The sequence below is a fragment of the Dermochelys coriacea genome, chromosome 26, assembly GCF_009764565.3.
Source record: "Dermochelys coriacea isolate rDerCor1 chromosome 26, rDerCor1.pri.v4, whole genome shotgun sequence".
Taxonomy (NCBI): Eukaryota; Metazoa; Chordata; order Testudines; family Dermochelyidae; genus Dermochelys; species Dermochelys coriacea.
This window is the reverse complement of record NC_050093.1, coordinates 10596631-10614367: the sequence shown is the minus strand read 5'-3', so window position 1 is coordinate 10614367 and position 17737 is coordinate 10596631. Positions and strand designations below refer to the sequence as shown.

Here is a 17737-nt window from a genome sequence, read left to right as displayed (position 1 = left end):
CCATCCCATCTGGCAGCCCAGAACTGCCATGGGGCCTTCAGCGCATTAGAACTCCGCAGTGCCCCAAAACCTTAAGGACTTCAGCTTTCCACCCAGGCCCCTCCCATGACTCTCGTGAAACCTTCAGAGCTCCAACATACCATCCTGCCGCTGCAAACCCTGCTTTCCCCCTCCGTGCCACTTAACCACCCGGGGCCCAAGCTTCTAATTATTAGCCCCTATGCACAGAGGGGCGCACAACTGCCCTGGAACCATTGGGGCCCCAACAATCCATTCAACAGCCCCCCACATTTCATAGAATATCGGGGTTGGAAGGGACCTCAGGAGGTCATCTAGTCCAACCCCCAGCTCAGAGCAGGACCAAATCCCCAACACATTTGCAGTGGACGCTACAGCGTCCTGATCTTCCACCCACCAGCAGCCCCTGCTTCTCTCCTCCAGCGGCTCTAAGGCCTACAGGTCCCTAAATGTTCCCCCCAGAAGCAACCCCCCCCCCCATGCCATAGGAAATTCAGGGCCCCTACATTCCACACAGCTACTGCTGTGGAACATTTGGCACCCCAACATTCCATCTATCCCCTCCCATGGAACTTACAGGTCCCCAAAATTCCATTTATCCCGCCCCCGCCATGGAGCAACAGAAGAGAAGGTGTGAGTGGGAGGAGCTGTGGGCACTAGGGCGGAGCCCAGTGCTGAGAGAAACCGCGCTTGGCAGGTACGTATGGACAATGAGAGCCATGCGTTGATTGGTGGTCGTACCGTAAGTGGTGGGCGCGGCTCTTATTGTGATGCGTAAGGTAATTGGCAAGCAGAGGGCGATGTTACCTACGTCGCGATTGGCCGAGCACAGGCATGTGGGCGGGATTTCTGACGCTTCCCCGGTGAGCGGGTGTGCTCCCCAGGGGGCGGGACTACCGGTATGACGGGGGCGCGCATTGGCGAGCGAGCCGCGAGGCTTCCGGCGCCAACCTGTTGTATGATTGGTGCAGCGCGACGTGTGGGCGGGGCCAAGACGCGAGGCCGGAGGCGCTATAAGAGCCGCCGTTTGGCGCGCCGGGGAGGCAGTCGGGGGGGGGGTCTCTGTGGGTGCGGAGCGGCGCGGCGCGGCGCTGGGTTTGGCTGGCCTCTCCCGCGCTGACAGGATGTTCGAGGCGCGGCTGGTGCAGGGCTCGGTGCTGAAGCGGGTGCTGGAGGCGCTCAAGGACCTGATCACCGAGGCCTGCTGGGACCTGGGCTCGGGCGGCATCAGCCTGCAGAGCATGGACTCCTCGCACGTCTCGCTGGTGCAGCTCACGCTGCGCTCCGAGGGCTTCGACACCTACCGCTGCGACCGCAACATCGCCATGGGGGTCAACCTGGCCAGGTAGCGGGGCTGGGGGCAGGTCCCTCAGCGGGCGGGCGGGCGGGCGGGCGGGGGGGGGGTTAGTGATGGGCGCCAGAGAGCGAATTTCGCGCGGGCGCGGGGGGAGGGGAGTGCTGTCTCGCGGCCTTTCTGCAGCGCGCGCGCGCGCCGGTGACGTCATTTCGGCGCCAGTCGCACAATGCCCCCGGCCGCGCTGGCGGGAAAGCTGCACGTGGGGGTGGGGCCGGCGGGCCCGAGGGCCTGGGCAGGGCGCGCCGGGGCACGGTGGCTAGTGGCGTCCGCCCAGCGCCCCTCACTGCGGTGAGCCGGGTCCGAGCTACGGCTTCGCACCCCGTGCGCGCGCGCGCGCCTCCCCCCCCCCCCCCCCGCCTCCACCGGCGGCCTTGCCACCTGCCCTGGCTCGCGGCGGGGGGGGGGCGTGGGGGGGTCAGGCCGAGCAGCGCCCGGAGCTGCCCTGTCGCTGGGGCTGATCTCCGTTCCCCGGCTGCTGTTGGCGTGGATGCGCTGGAGGCAGCGGCGTGAAGCTGGTGTGTGAAACAGCCCCCTCAGGCTTCTTGCCCATACCACTTCGGTGCAGTCGGACTGACCTAGTTCTCTTGCTCTTTCCCAGTATGTCCAAAATCCTGAAGTGTGCTGGCAATGAAGACATCATCACCCTCAGAGCAGAGGACAACGCAGATACACTGGCTCTGGTATTTGAGGCACCAAGTAAATATCTCGACTCCAAACGTTTTCACAATTAAGATGCAACTTCTTTAATTCAGTTACAAAATTGGGGGTGGAATCGTGTAATTCTGCATTTCTGAACAGCTAAGCAGTGCCTTGGCTTCCTGTACTGTTCCAGAACTAAAATACATGCAGATCTTTGAACCATCAGTCCCTATTTAATTTTATTAAGCTTTATATTTTGGGTAGACTTCAGTGGATATTTGTCTAAAGAATAACTGTGGCATTGGGGATAGTCACAAAGTGGCACCAAGAAAAACCTCAAGCGTTATTTGATTTCTTTATCAAATTAAGACTGCACTGAGGAAATCTTCTGGGACAGAATCTAACCGACAACCCTAGCTTTAATATTTTAGAACAGTTCTGGTCAAATATATCCTGTCTTTTTAGATCAGGAGAAGGTCTCTGATTATGAGATGAAGTTAATGGATTTGGATGTGGAGCAACTTGGAATTCCAGTAAGTAATTTTTGTCTCCAGTGCAGACCTAAATTAGATTATTGGGTTTTACAAATAAGTCTACAACTTGAATGTTGTCATAAAATGTTTTGTGACTAGCTTCCTGTTAGGAAATGTAATAAACCTAAACTTTATTTCAAGGCAAACTTTGTTTCCCAACAAAGCTCTCATAAAATTTCAGCGCCAGCCTTAGACTTGTTTCTGTGTGTGATATTTTTGGTCTAAATCTTCTGTCTGTCTCTCTCTCAGGTGCTAATGTACAAGCTCTCGCTGGAACAGTGTTTATCCCCTCTGATAACTTTTTTCACTTCTAAAATCCCTTAGAATAAAACAGCATTAATTGAAGTCCACAATAGATGGTACACCTTGTATTTAAACGTTTATCATTACATGCTCGTCCTAGTTCGACTAGACTAGAGCAGCGTAATGCGACTCCGTGGTACTGACTCTGGAAGCAAAACAAACACGCTTGGGTAATTAACTTTCAGTGCTGCAAACTTCACTGACTCAGTCAGGCTGTTTTTTCCATGTCCATAAAGACCTTACAGACTAAATGAGGCTGTATAAGTATCTCTTTTACAGCTTCTTTGCTCTAAGTAGATTTTCATAAATATAGCTGATAAGAAGAAAGCAAACTTAGATGGACTCTGAAATAGAATCAGCCTGTAAGTACTGCAGAGCCAATGTAAGTAAAAAGCTGCAGACTTGAAAGTTAGCAAATGAAACTGAAAATGCCAAGGCCAGATCTTGCTAACAAGATGCTGTTTTCAGTCATAGTTCAGATTAGAACTGCACCTCAGAGTATTGAAGTGGAATAATAAGATTTCATTTTCTGAAGGAATGCAACAACTTTTGTCTTGAATAAAAGTGACAGAGTACAAAAGTTTGTTCAGGTACTGTTAGAAACTATATCTAAGTTTGTCTTCTCACAGGAACAAGAATACAGCTGTGTAGTGAAAATGCCTTCTGGTGAATTTGCACGGATCTGCAGAGATCTCAGCCATATTGGAGATGCGGTTGTCATCTCTTGTGCAAAAGATGGTGTAAAATTTTCTGCTAATGGAGAGCTAGGAAATGGAAACATCAAGCTGTCACAGACCAGTAATGTGGATAAGGAGGAAGAAGCTGTAAGTTCAGTGGTCTGAAAACTTTCCAAAATACAGGGACTAGAGTATCTCACTACTGTTGGGGCAGGAGCTAACTTTCTGAAATATCTGTGGAGAATTGATGACTCAAAAGTCCAACCTACCTGGCTGGGTTTAGAGAACTGACAAGCTACAACGCTTCGGGTCTTTCCTGTCTCTAATACAGGGTCGAGTAATACATGGGTATCAGGAAAATGGGAGGTAGGTGAGGGAAACGTTAGTAGTGTTCTGGCTGACATCTGCTCTGTTGTGGTAGAAAATTGCTGTCAGTGGGGTTGCAACTAACAGTTAAATGCCCAGAAGTTCCTTCTTGTGCCGTGCTACATTTATGGGCTATGAGAACATGAAGAAATCTCTGTCCAAGAAAAAGGTGCAGAAATGACATGAATACTTAATGGGGCTCTACTGATCATTGTCCTTGCTTTTAAGAGAGCATTATAGTCTTAAATCTTTTTTTTTTATTTCTTCCTGTTAGGTTACAATAGAGATGAGTGAGCCAGTACAGCTCACTTTTGCTTTGAGGTACTTGAATTTTTTTACCAAAGCCACACCACTGTCACCTACAGTTACACTTAGTATGTCTGCAGATGTTCCACTAGGTAAGTAATGCTGCTTTCAGTTCTTCAAAACAACTTTGTATAGCTACACCACTTCTAAGCTGCATTGTAAAGTCTCAACACTGGCATAAACTACACAGTTTGTTGGAAGTGTTCTGAATAACTGACTTGCCTTTTTTCTCCCTCAGTTGTGGAGTACAAGATTGCGGATATGGGACACTTAAAATACTATCTTGCCCCAAAGATTGAGGATCAGCAGGATGGTTCTTAAAATGCACTAGGATCAAGGGAAGATCCCCTGAGAGATGAAAACTCTTTTCTGAGGAGGAAGGAAGTCTCAAATAACGCTGTTAGGCATGTTTGTAGATATTTCTCTGTAAATATTTTTTCAACTAATTTTTGTTTTGTACCTGCTTTGACAAACACTTGTATCTTTGCTATTCTTGACCATGGGTCTAGTTACACCTTCTTTTAGATGCTGTTTTTAGAACCTACGCTTTAACTCTTTGGAAGTTGCTAGTTGTAAAGGGCTGCAATATTGCATTACTATAAACGGATCTCTCTAGGGCTCTACCTGTGAAACCTCAGTGAACTGAAGTTTGGAATGAGTTTCTGAATGACTAATGGAAAAAGAATTCAGTCTTCACAATGTCCTTTTCAAAATGGGAACTACTATAATTGAAATGTGAAAATGGTAATAAAATTTTTGAATAATGTTCTATAACTATGAATAGACTTCTCAGTGCTATTCAGACTTGCTCTTAATATTTATATTTTGGTTTTAAGTCAAAAATGTATACCTCAGCATGAGCTTAATATCAACTTTATCTGTAATCCAATTTAAAAAAACTGGAAGGCTTCTGGTATTTCATGTGACCATGAGCCATACCCATCAGCCTTTTCTTAGACAATCACATGACTGGCCCTAAATATAGATACTGTCATCTAGCCAATTTAAATTTTGGAGTTAAAATTACATTCCTTACTTATTGGCTGTAATGGGAAGCCAAGTGACAAGTGAGTGTGACCAATGTCCCTTAAACAAGTTGTATTTGAAATCTACATACTTGTTTTGCAGCAGGTTGTCTCTTGATGTAAGAGGGGGAAGTCTAAGGCCAGAGAGCACAGTGATCTTGATTGCGCACATTGCAGTATAACCACAGATGTAGAAGCAGTTTGCATAAACTAAGGCAACTTTGCATAGGTCTGCTTACTTTGATTTAAAACTGGTTTACATCAATTTTGATTAAGCTGATGACTTGAGCTTAATTGAATTCTTTTAGATGTGTTTAGAAAAGTGGCATTAAAGTAACTAAACATACCTGTTTCAACTACTGCAATTTTCAATTTCCAGACTTGTCTGACCCTGTTAATTTTGAAATTTTCTAATTGTAGCTTAGCTAAATTATCTAAACTTTCTTAAGAGTGTTAAGATCAATGACAAGTTCAAAAGTAGCTTCTACTAAACTTGTATACAATACAAATACAGACCACTTTAATTTTGCTACTGATTACAAAATTATTGCAATAATACCATTTTTTTGGTAAGACATTGAAATACTATTAAGTCTTCTCATTTCCTTTTAGCTTGTAACAAAGATGATGCATTACTTGATTTTTTTTGAAACCATTTATAATAAACTAGAGCAAAAAAACCTGTTCAATTGCAGACATTTAAATTAAGTGTTGCTCAAATTTTCAGTAGGTTTAGGGAAGTATTAGGGAGAATTCATTCCCTGGCTGTGGGCCAGAGTTTTTCCAGCTGCAAGAGTATTAGGTTAGCACTTTTCAAAGTCAAGTGCTTTGGGAGCTAGGGTGGTAAAGAATTTGAGTTAAACTATGCCACAGACCCATTCCCTAGAGAAATTTGGCAAGAACTTCTAGTGTGCAGGGAGGGGGTAATGTATTTTAGACTGCTCATGAACATTTAAATGGGCGTTTTGGGGCCTGAGTTAGCCAGTGTTCTAAATATAATTCAGCTACCATGATATTGCTCAAAGCATGCTCGTGTGCAGTGGTCATACTTAGCTGAAAGCCATGTGAAACCTCCAACATCTTCAGTTTTTAGTTACAAAATGACTGCACTCGCCATCTTTTAGAAGAATGGTGTAGAGTCACAGTGGTAGCAGTAGGCTGAAACCAACGCTATTTTGCTATCTCAAACTACACCCGCTTTGAGGGTAATATTCCCCTGTGTAGCTGCTGTCCAACCATATCACTCTGTAGGAGCGTAAGAGCAAACTTTCTAAGACCCATAAACCTGTTTCTCTAATTGATTAGACACCTCTCAAAGCATTGAAGAAATTTCCTGTGCTCAACCAAATAGCCTGGCCCAGGGGGAGAATTGTGACATGTCACGTAGGGTATGACAATCTCACGAGTTAGTCACCATGTTGCATAGTCTTCCACCCCTAGGTGTTCGTAACAAATGTTTTTGGGGGGGTCTTAGAATGCGGCCACCAACTCTGACACTTTTTCCTATAATAACTAGAAAAAACAAATAAGTCTGCACATATACACCTCCAAATCATTATAATTTGTGTAGGGAGGTGTTGGGTTTTTTTTTTTGCAGACTCCATAATAAAAAGAAGGCTGTATGTTTGTTAATATCACTTATCACAGCCTCCCAGTTCACCAGTAAGTCTGCTGTGAACAATGATAGTTGCATGCATGTTAATATTGCTTCTCAGCAAGCCCCAGAACAAAGTAAGGCCTGGATGAGATGGTCAGAGGGGGAAGGCTGTGGGAACGTGAGGCAATGGTCAGGGTGATGAGCCCCACTGCAATGCGGCCAGAGCCAGGGGTCAGCACCCAGGGCCAGCACATACTGCTGCGTGGCCAGAGCTGGGGCCTGGGGCTGCATGACCAGGGGTCAGTGCCTGCTACCATGCAGCCGGAGCTGGGACTCACTGCTGCATAGCCAGGGGTCAGCACCTGGGGCCACCTTCTGCCCCCAGGGATCAGTGCTCACTGCCATGTGGTAGGGACTGGGGGTCAGCACTGAGGCTACATGGCTGGAGCTGAGGGTCAATACCTGCCACTGCTCGGTCACAGCCAGGGATCAGCACCAGTTCTGGCTGCTGGAGCCCAGGACTAGAGGTGGGGGCCACTGCACAGCGCTGAGCGGCTGGAGCTGGGGCCCAGAGGCCGGAGCCATATGGCCAGAGCTGGAGTTCAGCACCTGCCGCTGTGCACCTGAAGTCCCACCGCTGGAGCCTACCACCCAACCACCCCAGGGCTGAAGCTCGACCTCGACCCTGACCCCTCAGCAAGGTGGGTTGAGAATTCACCCTGCTCCTGCAGCATTGTGCCCCACCGGTCTCTACAGCTGGTGCACGGTGGCACATCCAGGAGCAACAGGGTGGGAGGAGAAGGTGCCGATGCTTTGCCCTCCTTCCCTATCACCCCGCAAGAGGCGGTCGTGGCCGGATGAAAAGCCCCAGGTGGCTGCGTGCAGCCACGGTGGCCACATTTGAGAAACGCTGCACTAGAGAAACACCCCTTTGTAGTCTTTTAATCTGAATGTGGAGGTCTCAACCTTGCATGAGCTATTCCTGGCTGCTGTTGGCATGCCTCTGCATAGCTGCTAGTCTCTCCCATGTGCCATATTGTCAGTAGATTGTTAGAAATGATTTAGAGCACTTGGGTCAGGTGATGCTGCCTGGATGCCTGTCATTGTCGGAGCCAAAAGCTGCAACTGGTCTGGAGCGGTAAGTACCAAGTCAGTAAAGGATCCAACGTCAGTGCCTCTCTTTTTCTCCTGTTATAGCACCTTTTCAGGTCTGTTTTAAAGGCCCACTCAGCTGTTCTCACTGTACAGAGCTAGGGCAAGGGGACTCAGAAATGTGATGTTGAACTGAGGAGCTGAGATCAGCTTTGGGTTACCGTAAAGTGCAGGAATGGTTCTACACTTCCATGGTGGTAATCTTTAATCACGTTTCACCGTTGGAAATGAAGCAAGGCTAATGGTTGTAGCCTTGAGCTTCCCTTTCTGGTGCAGCCCCCAGCCATGCAGCTTAAAGAAACACCCTCCCCGTCCCCCAATTTCACGACTCCCAGTGCTTCAGAAAAACACAAATCTTGCAATAAAGTTACAGGTGCTGGCGACATTGCAGTTCCTGTGTTAAATGTGTGAAGTCATGCTGTGTAGTTATACAGCTACTGTATGGGATGGTTGAAGGAATCTCTGGATCTAGCCCTTTTATTATTTTTATTGGTTTCTCTAGCCCCTAAAGCCCTAGTCGTGGTTTGTTTGGCATTTTTTTAAGTAAGCTTCTCGCTCTTGCTAGGAACAAAAGTTGGAACGTGTGAACCCTAAAAGCTGAAACGCCAGGTGGCAAATAAAACATCCCAACATTTATTATTTATAAAAAACAGCTCATGACTTTGAGGGCTTCATAATTTTTTTATTGGGGGGGGACTATGTGTTGTACAAACCTGTATTATGTGTATTCAGCCCTTTGGGTTGAAAAGTGCTGGATCAGTGCAAGTTATTTGATACGCTTTGTAAATAACTAAGAGTGGCCCTTGGAATGTATTGACCGATTTAGAAAGCTTCTGCAGGCAGCATAGCTGGGATTTTACGATCTTGAGTCAAAAATTGGGAGTAAGAAAAAAATATAAATGAGATATTTATAAATGCCTCATGAAACGACACTGCAGAATCCTTAATTATAAGAGCAAGATGCTTGACAAAAAAAAAAAAAACAACTGTCTGGAAATATCTCTAAGTTGGGATCCCCCTCACCCAGCAGCCCACACAGGACAGCTCTGCATTCAGCAAACAAGCCCCAGCTTGTCCCATTCATGTGACACATCTGACACAGTCCCAGCAGCTGGCACGCAGCACAAGCTGTCCAATCAAGTTCCTCTGTTCAGCTACCAATCAAGTGCTTGGTGGTGGTTGTTTTTTAAAAAAGAAATGGGGTCAAATCAAAATGAGGTTTAGTGCCATAACCTGGAAGGAAATGAGGGTCACGGGGAATAAACTTCCTGGGTTGGTTTGCACTAGGTACAGCAGAAAGCACAGCTGTACTGGGAGAGATGGGCTTGAACAACAGGTACAGAACACTATTGCAGTGCAATTTTTATTCCGCTTCTTTGTGCTAAAATCTTTGCATTTTGCACCTCTTGGGTGCACACGCTGAACTGGCTGATTTGATCTGCCACCAAAGTGGCAGAGCTGTGCCATTCCAGATACGCTTGAGAACAGCTCCCTTTTGAATTCTCCCTGTTAGCAGAGAGAATGCTTTTCATCAGAACACCTAATCTACGTTTGTTTAAAGGGGTTTGATCCACGTCCTGGAGTTTGATGTTTCCAGGCTCTCTGGATCTCTCGTTGGAGTTTGTGACACTAGGGAGAATTTAAAACTTCTAAAGTGGTCCCTCCTTAGCAGGGTTACGATTGAGAAAGAAAAGGAGGACTTGTGGCACCTTAGAGACTAACAAATTTATTAGAGCATAAGCTTTCGTGAGCTACAGCTCACTTCATCGGATGCATTTGGTGGAAAATACAGTGGGATTGAGAAAGAGTTTGTCGCTCTAACAAGGCCAGGATAGACTCCCTCTGCATAAGCAATCCCGGTGGGGCAGTGGGAGTGGAAGTTTATTTATTTGAAAAACACCCTTTCCTTTTACACAGATCTGTCAGCGAGCCTGAGCTTTATTCTGGAAGTAAAATCCACTGACTTTTATGGCATGTAGAAAAAAAGGCTAGACATCATGTAAAAAAAAAAAAAAGGTTGGATTGCAGACAGATTTCAGCTGTAAAGAAGGGCAGTTAGGGAGCTACATACTGCCCATTCTAGATCCCGAGTATATCCGTTTTCTTCAGTGGACATGCTCCAGATTGATGTTGATATAAACGAGAACATAAGACTCTAACTCTGAGAGTTTCGATGACTTGCTCTCAATCTCAATCACTTTATTGACAGTTACTAGCATTAACACCCAGGCCTTGATTCTTTTCTCATTTATACTGCGTGTAAATCAGATGTGATTCCAGAAAAGACTCTGGAGATGCCCTGATGTAAAACTGGGGCAAGTCAATACAGAATCGGGCCCTTTTTGCTCTCAGTGGAAATAAGTAGTTACGGCGCAAGACCGTGAGTCAGGAGATCTGGGGTTTAGTCCAGCTGTCTGGACCAGACTTCTGGTGAGTAAAGCACTTCTGTGACTCAGTTTTCCCCACCTGTAAAGTGGAGATAATACCTAGCTCATGGATATGTGGGGGACTTATTTAGTGCATATAAAAGTGCAGCGCAAAGTATTTCTTGTGCGGTGTCTGTCAATACCATGCACTTCCTGGGAATTGTCATTGAATGTTGATAGTAGGTGAGGACGTAGGCCCCAAAGGTGAAGTGACTGAGGAGTGGGTTATCTCTATCATCAGTAGCTGCAGAAATTAGAAATGTGTTTTGTCTACCTGCTTTGTCCACAAAGAAAGCAAAACACTGAATCGAGCCCATGGCTAAGACGTTACTGGCCATTTGCTACTAGAAACTGACCGTTCATTTCTTCTCTCTTTTGGGATACAGCTGGGGTCTCCAGATTTAAGTTTAAATCAAAGCATATGCTCAATACATGCAGAGAATACCTCTGACTTATCAGTTGTGCAAGGTTTGCACGGGAAGAAGAGGCCTGCTGGCAGTGTTAGATGGGGTTGTGTTCAAGAAAGGGGGACCCTCCTTCAATTCGAGGGAGGTAGAGAGAGCTTGAAAAAGTATATTGTTCAATAGAAAGAAAAGGAGGACTTGTGGCACCTTAGAGACTAACAAATTTATCTGAGCATAAGCTTTCGTGAGCTACAGCTCACTTCGTCGGATGCATTCAGTGGGGGGGGGGAGGAGTTTTTTTCCACTGAATGCATCCGACGAAGTGAGCTGTAGCTCACGAAAGCTTATGCTCAGATAAATTTGTTAGTCTCTAAGGTGCCACAAGTCCTCCTTTTCTTTTTGCGATTACAGACTAACACGGCTGCTACTCTGAAAATTGTTCAATAGGTTATAGAGCTGGGCAGAATTCCCCAAGTAATTTGGGGAATCAGGATATACACTTAGTGAGCAAAAATATTCTCAAGTTTTTCTGCTCTTAGTAAATAAAACAGGCAGTAAAAGCCTGGGGCAGGGAACTGCACTTTCCCTGTCAGCTAAATGGCATTGGAGCGTCATGGTATCCAATAAATGCTGTTTAAATATGGGTGTAGAGCGCATGCAGACTGCAATGCAGGTTTGAGGTCATTCCTTCAGAACCACAGATACCTGAGACCGGGATATGAGTCCTAAGCAGCAGTGGTGGTGAAAGGAACAGCTAAGCTATCCTGGGTTTCAGACTTCCAGGAGATTTTTCTGGTGGCGGGGTGCATTGAGGGCTGGGTTGCTGACAGGCCAGCTTAGACATCACCGCCTGCATATTGCTACAGAGGCATCGATGGCAGGATAAACGCAGGTTTCAGCTCCTAGAAAGCAAGGCCGTCAGCTGTACAACAAAGCCAGATACGCCAGCCTGGTGAGTACAATCTCTACTGGGTGTCACTGCTGGCAAGAAAACCACAGGGCTTGGATTCACAGGAAGATGAAATTACAGGGCACAAGCGTGGCTTGGCTAAATAAAACTCCAGCACTGAACATCACCTCCTTCGCAGATCTAATCTAGGTGGGCAAACAGGGAGCTCTGACTTCTGTTTTTCTGTTTTATTTTGATACCTTCATCTCCTCCTCCTTATTGGCCTGTTCCGTCCACTTGTCTGTGTCTGGCCTGTCTTGTGATGGAGCGGTCTGGAGGAACAGGCAATTCCATTTTGCCATCAGCTTCCGAGGTTTAGAAATTTGTTTTCGTTCCACAATGAAACGAAAACTAAACGTTTTGAATGATTTTGAAAAACAGATCTGTGTCAAAGCATCTGGGTTTAGACTCGGAGGCGTAGCCGTGTTAGTCTGTATCCACAAAAACAACGGGGAGTCCGGTGGCACCTTAAAGACTAACAGATTTATCTGGGCATAAGCTTTCGTGGGTAATTTGTAGACTGGAAACCTTGGTTTTCAATTCGCATCTTTCTCTGGTCCAAATTGACCAGGGAACCCCAGACCTCAAAAAACCTTTGTGTCAAAAGCAGCATGTCTCTGCAGAACATTACGTCCTCAACAAAATAGAGTTAAATAAGGAGCGAGCTCTCTGGGGCAGGTTCTGTCTTCTTTGTTACTTGTCTGTGTAGTGCCTAGCATGGGACCTTGACTGAGGTTCCTGGATACTCAAAGAGGTTTACAAATGTGAAAAAGCACCATTATCCCCATTTTACAGAGGGGGAAACGGAGACACAGAATGAGGTAGTGACAGTGACGCTACAGGGAATATAAAGCCCAGTGAGCTGTGTGGTGGGATATGCCAACTCCCTTAGAAAGAAAAAGGAGGCCTTGTGGCACCTTAGAGACTAACAAATTTATTTGAGCATAAGCCTTTGTGAGCTACAGCATTTAGTGAATGCATCCGATGAAGTGAGCTGTAGCTCACGAAAGCTTATGCTCAAATAAATTTGTTAGTCTCTAAGGTGCCACAAGTCCTCCTTTTTCTTTCTAAGGGAGTTGGCATATCCCACCACACAGCTCACTGGGCTTTATATTCCCTGTAGCGTCACTGTCACTACCTCATTCTGTGTCTCCGTTTCCCCCTCTGTAAAATGGGGATAATGGTGCTTTTTCACCTTTGTAAACCTCTTTGAGACCTGTGGATGGAAACGTGCTGTATAAATGCCGGGTGTGGGGTGTGGTGGGGTGGTTTTTTGTTTGTTTGTTTGTTTTTTAAATGAGTTAAGGTGGTGTTAGGAACACAGGTCAGGAAACTTGGTTCTTTAGAAGTGACATTTAACCTTTCGAGAAACTCCCAGCATTGCGTTCTACCACACTGCCTCTTGTCTAGGGTGCTATAAGCAACAGCTTTGTTTGTTTCAGGTTATAGCTGATGACAGGGCCTCCATGTTATGATGCCATCACGTACTAATCTAACTGCTGGGATCCCCAGTAGCAAAGTGAAGTACTCCAAGCTTTCCAGTACTGACGATGGTTATATTGACCTGCAGGTAAAAGGGGAAAACAGGGAAATCACCTTTTTTTTTTTTTTTTTTTTTCTTCTTCTTCTTGTGTGACAAAAATATCCTGCAGCTCTGATTGTGTTCCTTGTTGACCTCCATAAATATGGCGGGATGAGATTCCTCTCTGGCCCCTGTGTGCTGCTCTGGTCAGATATAAGGGACCTACCCAGCCTGCAGCAAGTGAAAGAAGAATTCCCCTGGCTTGTGCACTGCTACGCTGGGCACATGTCCCATTGTGTTATGCTCCATGGGTGCACACGAGCGCCAGCAGAGGGAGTGCAGTCATAGTGTATGTGGCTTGCGATGGGAGCATCGGGGAGGCTACCATAACTTCGTACAGCCGAGAGGGCTGCTTGCACCATGGTGCAGCCCCGAATCAGGAAGGGACAAAGGTGTCTTAAAGCCCCTCTCCTTTGGCTTGCACGTCCCGTGCCGTGCCTCCAGCACGGAATCTGTGCCGGGAGACGGAACGGCCCCGGGGATCATAGAATCGTAAGAATATGAGGGCTGGAAGGGATCTCAGGAGGTCATCTAGTCCAACCCCCTGGTTATTTTAGGGAGGCTAGATCTATATCTGTTCCTTTGGGGGGGGAGGGGATGAGAAGACCCCGTTGTGGAGTGACAGCTCTGAAGGGAACAGACACTGACGCTTCCAAATCTATCTGAGCTACAGCCCGATCTGGGAACAAGGGCATATGAATCCTTGCTCTGAAAGAACAGGGGCAGAATTCCTCTGAGCCGATAGGTACTGAGAAGCTTACTTGGTAGGACCAAGCTGTTGCTGCTCTCGCAATCCCCATGGCTAGGGAAGACCCCTGTGGTGGTTTCTCTGCTTGGTCTGAGTGCCGCCATCCTCCCCGCTCACCTCTAGGTGTGGGAGTCGTACTTACACCAAAAACATGCTACATTTTAATGCCATTTAATATCTGCCTTCCCTGCAGTTCAAGAGGAGCCCACCCAAAATCCCCTACAAGGCCATTGCGCTGGCCACTGTGCTGTTCGTGATTGGTACCCTTCTGATTGTCATAGGAGCGCTTCTCCTCGCAGGATACATTAGCAAAGGAGTAAGTGGGCTAAATATCTTCTTGAATATGGTTTGTGTTTAGTACCAAAAAAATCACCTCCTGCCAACTTTTATTTGTCTTAAATATGGAACTTCACTGCTAAGGCCTGTAGGCAGAGTGAGAGCTTTTCTCCCTGAATAATGTTTGCCAGAGGCCATGCTGCCCTTGGCTGTAATCCCATCTGCATTCTCTAGCTAGGCGTGATTGGGGCTGGTCTGTGCTTGCATAAGGGAAAATGATGTCCTGCCAGCTACCAGTACTGACCCGATCGTGGTGATGGGAGTGTTGGGTTTGCTGTCTTTCAGAGGAGACGTCCAGCTAAGGTCGTGATCACCGCTTTTGACGAAAGATCTCATGGCCCCCTTCTGGAGGAGTGTTCTGGCCAAACTGTAGTCCATAAAATTGTAGTGTGTTTTTTATTCTTATTATTTTTTGCTTGCCCATCTAGGCATTTAAGCTGCACTCAGGGTAGTCAGTGCCTACATTTGTGCCTGTCTCTCTACTTGGATACAGTATTCTTCTCCTTCTATTCTTAAGCGGTTATGTCGTGTTGCTTCAATAATGGCTGCTGCTTACCACTCCAGAGTTGGCTACGTTTTAGAGGTAGATGAATTGATCACTAAATAGATAGGACTTCAGGATTTGACCCTTGTTCAGGTGCAACGTCCGTTCAGAGGAGAGTTTTCCCTTAGCAAAGTTTGCAGGCCTTGGCCGGCACTGGGCAGTTTTGTTCTGTTTTTAAAGCCTGTTTCAAAGTTGCACTGTTTCCAAGCTGCAAAAGGAGCCATATGAACCTAATGAGAACTAACAATAGTTCCCCTCCCCTGTGCCCTGTTAAGTAAAACATTAATCAAATCAGAGCTGCTCTGGTCTAGAGTGATTTTAAAATCAAGCCTGGCACAGAGTGAACTGGCCCTTCATGGACAGCTGGGCTCAGCTCCACCTGGGCCTAGTTATCTGCCTCCCAGAGGATGACAGATTTAGGCCAATGGTCAGACATCACATGATGGTAGCCTGCTTTGTCAGACAGGGGAAGATCAGGAGCTAGGAGAGGTCTCTGGAGAGTCTCAGAGCCTGGAACGGGCCCGACAGCGTACACTGGTCGAGAGGAGGAAGAAGTTGTCCCTACCAGCTGGAGGGATAGGTCTGGCTAGAGTTACCTATAGTGAGGGGCAGAAGCAAATCCTTAAGAAGGAATTAAAAGTCCCGGAGAAGAAGGCCAAGAGATTCTTGGTTTGTGTTAATAAACCGGACTCCACAAGGGCCGAGAAGGTCAAAGCACTGCTTATGGTGGTTGCTTGTCTGGGCGAGGAGGAAACTGAGGTAGGGCCAGGGTGTGACACCAATTGAGGCAAGCTTCTGTTACAAAGCCTTTGCTTTGAGAATTTATTAACTTTTCTTCTGTTTCTCTGCTTCTCTCTCCCAGGGAACAGACCGAGCTATCCCGATATTGATCATTGGAATCCTGGTGTTCTTACCAGGCTTTTATCACTTGCGCATCGCGTACTATGCTTCCAAAGGCTACAGAGGTTACTCCTATGATGACATTCCAGATTTTGATGACTAAAACGCACCCTGGAACCAGGGAGCATGGCTCAAGTGGTAATGAGCTTTGTGTTAAGGGATGTTAGTTAACTTGACCCTGGGTATCAAAGATGGAACATGTAAGAACCTAAACTAAGTAGATTTATCAGTGGGTGCAATTTCCTCATTCTGTAAATATTTTATTGCCAGCTTTTTTGTGTTTACATGAATTCGACAAGCACGATTGCAACATTAGGTGAAGCACAGGATTTACTGTTGGAGGAGCTCTTCTTGTTTCTAATGAGAAGTTCTTGGGCAAGCCAAGCTGAGCAGTTGCCCAAAGGACAGATGAACCGTATATAATTTCAGCAAAAATAAAAATGATTTTTGTCTACAGAGATTTATATTTCTAATGGAGAGGGTATTGTAGAACATATATATTGCCTTTCAAATAGATCAAAGCTATAGCAAGGATCTTTGTGGCAAACAAATATAATACATCCAATTCTGTACTGCTGCATAATCGTCAAAATAATTCCAACATCATCATTCACCATCATAGGTTTGCATCTGGAATGTTGACCTATTTGCCAGTCTGATGCAAATGGGAGAGGAAATTGGATGTGTGCGCCATACAAGAACCCCTGTCAGGCTGATAAGTCCACTTACCTGACAAACACATTCCTTAAGTGCCAGCTACTTCCCACCCTACTGTTAATTTTGGCTAAAGCTTATTGGTCATCCTTTCATAAGGATGACTTAAGATTTTGCTTAATGAAGGATTTTAAACAAACTTTGTGGCGAGGCAGGATGAAGAATTGAAAACTGGGCCCTGGGCCTTGAATTTTTCATATCTTAAAATTCTGGTTTTGAATACTGGTGACCATTAGGGAAGTTCAGATCCCCTCTTTGCAGACTGGGCTCATCTGTTTATATGTGTATTTGAGGTCACTTGGCCCTAGATTTAGACCTGTACTGTACATAATATCCTAAACATAAAAAGAAAATCTATGCATGGACGGTGCTGCACGTTATCTGCTTCTATTGCTTTAGCTGCATTTCGTCAGATTATTCTGGAGAATCGGAAGAAACGGAGGACACCTGGTAGATTTCTGCTTGATGTCAATAAGAGCGAAGTGGCTTCCGAGGTGTAATTGAACTGGGTGTCGCAAGAAGCAAGTATGGAACGAGAAATTGTAATGTAAAATTCAAGCATATGCATTAGTATGAATAAACTGCACTATAGTCTATGTATGGTTCATAAGCACGTCTCTTTTAAAGCCAAAGACGCTCGTATGCAAAAAAAATGGTTCCCAAACCTGCTGGAAGTCATTCAGCCCGGTACCTAGATTGAGCCTTCGTTGGGATCTGCCATTGCCTCCTCTTCCAGTATTCATGCTGCCATCTGTCAGAGACAGTGGGCAGCAGTTTGCCAGGATGGAGTTTTGAGCAGCTTCATCTTCGTTATGGGCTCACGTGCAGCGAGTTGAATGGCGGGGGCGTGCATTGAGTCCCAGTGCTCAACATCAAGGTGGCGGGAGGGGGAAGCCTAGAGTTAATACACTATGTAGTGCAGCAGTTCCTGGAGTCCTTGTGCGAGAAATTGAGAGGCCAACCCTCATACGTTTAGCGGGTCAGGAGGGGCTCCAGTTCCTCCTGGTGCTTCTCATCTAATTCCCATAGGATAGGTTTACAGCTCGTAAATACAGCCTGAACTGCTTCACATAGGGTCCAGACCCTGAATCGGGGAGTTTCCTGAAGCCAGAGGGAGCAAGAATGGGATATATTTACCTTAAGGAGTTGTGAACTGTGGAA

General features: G+C 46.2%; 2 protein-coding genes across 4 annotated transcripts; both read left to right on the top strand.

Moving 5' to 3' along the window:
• The first annotated feature begins 987 nt into the window (after window positions 1-987).
• Window positions 988-4961, top strand: PCNA (proliferating cell nuclear antigen). Its single transcript, XM_038385036.2, has 6 exons — window positions 988-1363; window positions 1974-2071; window positions 2480-2547; window positions 3480-3674; window positions 4168-4291; window positions 4438-4961. Exons 1-6 carry the CDS (start codon window positions 1143-1145, stop codon window positions 4518-4520), a joined length of 789 nt encoding a protein of 262 aa, XP_038240964.1. The 5' UTR covers window positions 988-1142; the 3' UTR covers window positions 4521-4961.
• A 4225-nt stretch (window positions 4962-9186) lies between these two features.
• Window positions 9187-17172, top strand: TMEM230 (transmembrane protein 230). Of its 3 annotated transcripts, XM_043502953.1 has the most exons (5): window positions 9254-9309; window positions 9891-10403; window positions 13195-13322; window positions 14276-14398; window positions 15825-17172. In XM_043502953.1, the coding sequence occupies exons 3-5, from the start codon at window positions 13224-13226 to the stop codon at window positions 15963-15965; spliced, it is 363 nt and encodes a 120-aa protein (XP_043358888.1). In that variant the 5' UTR covers window positions 9254-9309; window positions 9891-10403; window positions 13195-13223; the 3' UTR covers window positions 15966-17172. The 3 variants fall into 3 exon arrangements, with proteins under 3 accessions (XP_038241057.1, XP_043358888.1, XP_043358889.1); XM_038385129.2 differs by lacking the exon at window positions 9891-10403 and having other exon boundaries at window positions 9187-9309; XM_043502954.1 differs by lacking the exons at window positions 9254-9309; window positions 9891-10403 and adding an exon at window positions 11584-11902.
• Window positions 17173-17737: the final 565 nt, after the last annotated feature.